At 27.7% G+C, this 6,000-nt stretch overlaps 1 protein-coding gene across 1 annotated transcript in view; it reads left to right on the forward strand.

Moving 5' to 3' along the window:
* Positions 1-6,000, forward strand: part of LOC111625810 (E3 ubiquitin-protein ligase SH3RF1-like) — a 98,675-nt gene that overhangs the window by 72,267 nt on the left and 20,408 nt on the right. The window contains exon 10 of the mRNA XM_023369042.1: positions 4,120-4,212. Coding sequence (XP_023224810.1) covers positions 4,120-4,212 — 93 coding nt within the window. The remainder of the gene's footprint in view (positions 1-4,119; positions 4,213-6,000) is intronic.

The following is a 6,000-nucleotide window of genomic DNA, read 5'->3' on the forward strand; positions in this document are numbered from 1 at the left end:
AGTATATTTTCATAATTAAGATAAATATCTTCATTAAAATTTTTTTAAGTGATACATATTAATATAAATTAAACAATATTTTCTTCGTCATCACTAAAAACACTATTAATTAACCGAGTGTGTTTTCTTTTTGGCAAATTATCCTTATCCTCTGAGCATTTTTCTGCATTATTTTCAGATCCATGCTTTATTTTTTGCAAAAAGTATGTAATTTTAGATTTCTTGCTTCTAGTTAAAAGATCTTTATAAATTTCCTTATATGGTGCTAAGCAAGTATGGAATAAGGGAAAAACATTCGGCAACATTGAAACAAGTTTCGAGAAGGACCACGTGTAGCGACAGAAGGCGAGAAGAGAAAATTTTTTACATACTTAAGTAATAATAGTTCACGTGAACTATTATTACTTAAATATGCAAAAATTAATTACATTTCCTGTTGTACGAGGGTTTTACCCAATTCTCGAACCGTGTCAGAGTAAGTCCGTGCTATAAAAGTACCGTGTTATACGGGGGCTGGTACCAATTCTCGAACCGCGTTAGAGTGAATCCGTGCTATAGAAGTGCCGTGTTATACGGGGGTTACCTGTAATTATAAATTAAAAAACTTTAAATAATTATAAATTATACATTTAATACATTTTTGATCACGTTTATTTTTAAAGAAAAGTTGATATTAATATTATCATCATCTTAATATGTTAAACATGTATTTTCACAAAACTGAATTTATAAACTATACCTTTTTATTGAATTATCCTTTATTTCTTGGGAAAAGTTTGGTATTTGTAAAATACTCTAAATTTCTCATTTAAATTGTTTAGTAAATCAACTGTAAATTCAATTCATTACTTGCTTACATAAATATTATTATTTTTACTATTTGTATTTTATGGATACTTTTGAGACTTTGTCATCATATACTGTTTAAAGTCAATATTATTTTATTTTTAGACCCTTGGAAACATTGTTTTAAAATTTAAATACATGAGACCTAGAACATCTTAGACAGCTTAAGTTTATTAAGGCATTACAACACAAGTGATTTTATCTGTTTGTCGAGAGCCAAGATTGTTTCCTTAATGGTATGTTACCTAAACAAGGGTTCGGTTAGTGCCAAGCCTGGACTTGGGCAATAAGTAACAAAAGTTGTTAATGAATTGAAAACCCAAAATAATTACTATATGTAATAACGAAAACATCTATTTATTCTTCACATAAGTCCAAGTGCCAGAAAAAGTTTCTTGTACATATGTGTATGTATNCACACTTTTAGAAATGCTGTTGTGTCTCATATTATTACATTGAATTAACTCAATATTTTCTTAAAACTTTTAGTTAATATTTTAAAAATAAACATTTTTGATATATTTGGAATAATTTTTCACTTTTTGAGAAATTACTACAAATTTATTGTATTCTTATGTAATGTTATCAGTAAAACAAGTTGAAACATACTTAAAATTATGAGTAAAGCATGTAGTGAATGTATGTGCTTCTTTTAATTTACTAAGCCTAAATTTTGGCTTTTATTAGTAACTTAAATTACACAGGAAGAAACTTTCATTGATATAGGCTTTATTGCTGTATTTGGAAATGCATTTCAGGTTTTGATAAACCCTTCCAGTTCTTTTTTACTGATATCAATCTGTGTTAAATAATCAAATAATATATTAAGTTTAATTTCCAAATTTTAATATTATAAAAACCTGTATATGGATAAAAAAAACCAAAAATTTAAGCTTAGTAGATTAACAGAAACTAGTAATGGAACAATCAATTAAAGCATATGTGCTTCTTGTTTCATGGTTTGTGTTTCATTGGTTTTAATGTTATTTTTTGAAGTTTCAGATTGTAAATATGTATTTAATAATCTGGAATGTACTCCAAAAGTAAATAATATCTTAATGTATATACTTTAATGGCATAATTTGAAATTGTTAAAAAGTCAGGTAATATTTATTTGTACCTTTGTTTTATACAGTTTAATTTTAACAACTGAAAAGGGATGATACAAGTCCAAAATGCATTTTGTTAAGGATACTTATAACACTTTTCTTTTAATGATGTTTTGCCAAACTTACAAAATAACAGGTTGCTAAAATAACATTTTAATACAATATACCAAACAAGAAGCTAAATGAAGGATACATCATTTGCTTAAAGATTTGATAATATCTATATCTTCTACTGCATGCATAAATTGCCTTCATTTAGCTTGAAACTTAAACTATGGAAGCAGGCACAGTAAATTATTTGATGTAAAATTCAGAGAATAATTTCTAAATTTAAACTAGTTTGTTACATTATTAAACATCATACAGTCCTTCCAACAATAATAGAACATACAGTGATTGCCTAGAAACTCTCTACTATTTTTATGTAACTTTGTTGAAATTTTTTTGATAGCAAAATATCAACAATTATTGCATGAGTTTGGAGAAAAATGATTAATAAACAAAAGAGTTAGATATTGTCGTCAAAAATAGGATGTCCAACATTAATAGAACATGTGCTGATTAAAATTAATTACAAAGAAAGTAATGATTGGACTCCATAAAATTTGCATAAAAATACAAACAAGAAGTGAAAAGAAAGGCTTAGTAAATTGCATAGTATCTTACTATTAAAAATGGGATGTGGGAAGGATCTAACTGTAGAGGATGATCAAAATTGATGTGTTTCACCAGGAAGGGAGAAAAGTAACTTTTGATTGCTGAATGAAGTCTTTCCAAATTTTTAGCAATCTCAAAGTATCTCAATAAGGAGCAATGAACAGGAAAATGAAACAGTGGGTGCAAGAATTCAACAACACCTGGAGAACAATGTGCAATTGTTTGATGTGCACTGCAAGGAAACACATCCTTTCAAAAAATCAAAAATGAATTGAAGCTGAGCTGCAGTTAATCAACAATGCACAATATTTTGAGATCAACAGACAATGTTTCTTTCATCAAAAAGAAGAGAGACAACCAGCTCAAGGAGAAACAAAAACAACTTTTACAGTTTGCCAGAGACAAGTTTGAAAGATGGGAAGGAAGGCAGAAAGTAATTTTCTCAAATGAGAAAAAGTGGAATCTTGATAGACCTGATAGTTTTAAGTATTATTGGGCAGACAAAAGACTAGATCAAAAGCAGTATTCAAAGAGAGTAGCTGGTGATGGTACACTCATCACTTGGGCAGAGATTGGATGGAATGGAAAGACAGATCTAGTACTTATTAAAGGTCGAAATAACTCTCAAACATATATGGAGCTTGTCTGGAGGTAGCTCCAAACTTATGGACAGAAAATTGATGGAGAGGACTTTGAATTCATGCAGGATAATATAAGCTTCCATGTATCAAAATCAATGTTATCCTTTTTCAGAGCAAGAATGTTTGACTTTTGGACTGACCACCCTTCAGTGCAGATTTAAATTCAATTGAAAATTTTTGGGGTGACTTAGTTTTCCAAATGTATAGCAGTGGAAAGCAATAAAGGACTGTCACTGAACTAAAGGCTGTTCTCATGGAAATATGGGAAAATATTCCACAAGAAAGACATTGAATTAATCAAAAATTGCAATCAAATTTTATTTTTCAGCATGTTTTCAAAGATGGTAGTAAAATCAGCTACTAATTTTAATTTAAAGATATCATAAGTCAAGATGTTCTCTTAATCTTGGACATTCTATTTTTGCTAATAGTATCTATCTCTCTTGTTTATTAATAATTTTTCTCCAAACTTGTGCTGTAATTGTTGATATCTAATGAAATTTTCTAGTACATTTTATAGTAAAAGTTATATGAATATAATAGAGTTTCTAAGCAAAAACTGTATGATATATTACAGTTCTTCCAACAATAATATAATATAGACTGATAGAAATTGTATTTTCTATGCATCTATTGATACCATATTCTTCATAACATATTATTTATCTCGAGAAAATATATTTTTCCTCTTTTAACTTAACCCAAATTTACATTGGTTTTTTACTCATTTTTATAAATAGATAATAAACTCTCTCTCTTTCTGTGTTAAATATTCCAATTTTATTCATTGTTAAAGAAAGAATACATTATAAAAATATTTTTATATTTACTTATTATAAACATTTTTTTAATTTTATAAATAACCTTTTACAAACTTTTAAGTGTTCAAGGTGGACCTTCTAAAGTGGCTCCTCCAACTCCAACTACAGATTCACAAATTACTCAGCCAACCACAACTGGTAAGTATACTAAAAGTAATAATAATATCTAGAACAACCTAGAATTCTACATAATAGTACACAGTATTAGATCTGTCAGTCACTTAAAATAAATTATTACAAAAGAAATCTTTAAAAATTTTTTTGCTGTATTGAAGATATTTAAAATTTAAATATCATTTAAAGATAGTGATAATTAGTAATAACACATTTGTAGTTTTTCTGCATAAGCTGTAATGTGTTGATTTTAGAATTAATATTAATATATGAATTTTTTATCCTACTTCAATAATAAAGTTCTTAAAACAAACCTCACTTTAAATATTTTTTACATTAACAAAATATAGAAATAATCTGAATTTTAATAGAGAGCCTCTAGGTCAGTGTTCCGCAACCGGTGTGCCGTCACATGGTGAAAGATGTGATGTGAACTTTTACATATTCTGTTAATTTCAAATTTTATTTATATATTTTTATCACAGTTGTGTTTCTTATGTATGTATGTTGTATGTTCTTATGTATGTATGTTGTTGTGTTTCTTATGTTATCTTTTGTATGTATTTCATTCTCTGCTGCAGCACTGATGAAATAAGATGATGTTTGTTTATTCTTTATTACAAGCCACCCATTTTTATGTATTGTAATAAATTATATGTAAAGAAAATTTGCTCACAGGTGTTGGTGTCTGTTTAATAACAATAATAATAGGTTAGTGGCATTATGTAATTCTATTAATAGTATCATATCATACGTTTTTGAAGGGAATAACATTTTGGTGTGCTGTGTCGAGTCATGGGTGTGCCGCAAGTAGAAAAAGGTTGCGGAACACTGCTCTAGGTTATCAATGGTATAAAGAAAGACCACAGCAGGATAAGTAAGCACGATGAACTGGTCTCAGACAGATAATAGTATGAAAATTGGCCTAGAAGTAGGTATCATTGAATGATTGATTACTGCCCAATATTGGACTAAATTTTTCATAAATTTCAGGATTATATATGAAAATTTAAATTTTCAATTTTTCAAAATATCACTGTTAGTAGTATGAGGCCTATATCAGTATTATGAGATCAAGGAAAGAACTATCAAGTAAAAATAATTGTTCCTAGATGATGATATGTAATTACAAGTTTTATTGATAATTTTCAAAGTTTTTAAACTACATTGCATTTGGAAAAATTGACAATTTTTTATACTGTAGTATAATATAGGATAATATAAACAATTTTGAGATTGTCATCCTGTTCTAAAATAGTGAAATTATTATTTGAAAACTTTATTTCTTTTATTTGAATTTTGTGTGAAAATTTCTGATATACACCATCTTGCATGCTTTATTCTTTTCAGTTAGGATGTATTTTTAACTTTGCAATTTGATGCAAAGAAACAATATTTTGAAAATTCAAAAATTACATTTTCATATATAACCTTCAAATCTGTAAAAAATTTGGTCCAATATTGGGCAGTAATTAATCACTCACTCATACCTACTTTTCAGCCCATTTTCATTGCATTATCTAATGGAACTGATATACATGCTTAATCCAATAAGATCTTCAAAATAAGAAAAACTGCATAAAGCAAATGTTTACAATAACACTGGATTTTTATTTTTAATAATAATAAAATGAAATACAGGTAACCCCTGTATAACACGGTAGTTACGTTACAAAAAATTGCCGTGTTATGCGAATTTGTGTTATACGAAACAAAGAACTAATACGAAAAGGAGGGTTAGGTTCCAAAAATTAAAAAACATGCTAGTATATTTTCATAATTAAGATAAATATCTTCATTAAAATTTTTTTA

The sequence above is a fragment of the Centruroides sculpturatus genome, unplaced genomic scaffold, assembly GCF_000671375.1.
Source record: "Centruroides sculpturatus isolate CEXI.00-Female unplaced genomic scaffold, Cexi_2.0 scaffold440, whole genome shotgun sequence".
NCBI classification, from domain to species: Eukaryota; Metazoa; Arthropoda; class Arachnida; order Scorpiones; family Buthidae; genus Centruroides; species Centruroides sculpturatus.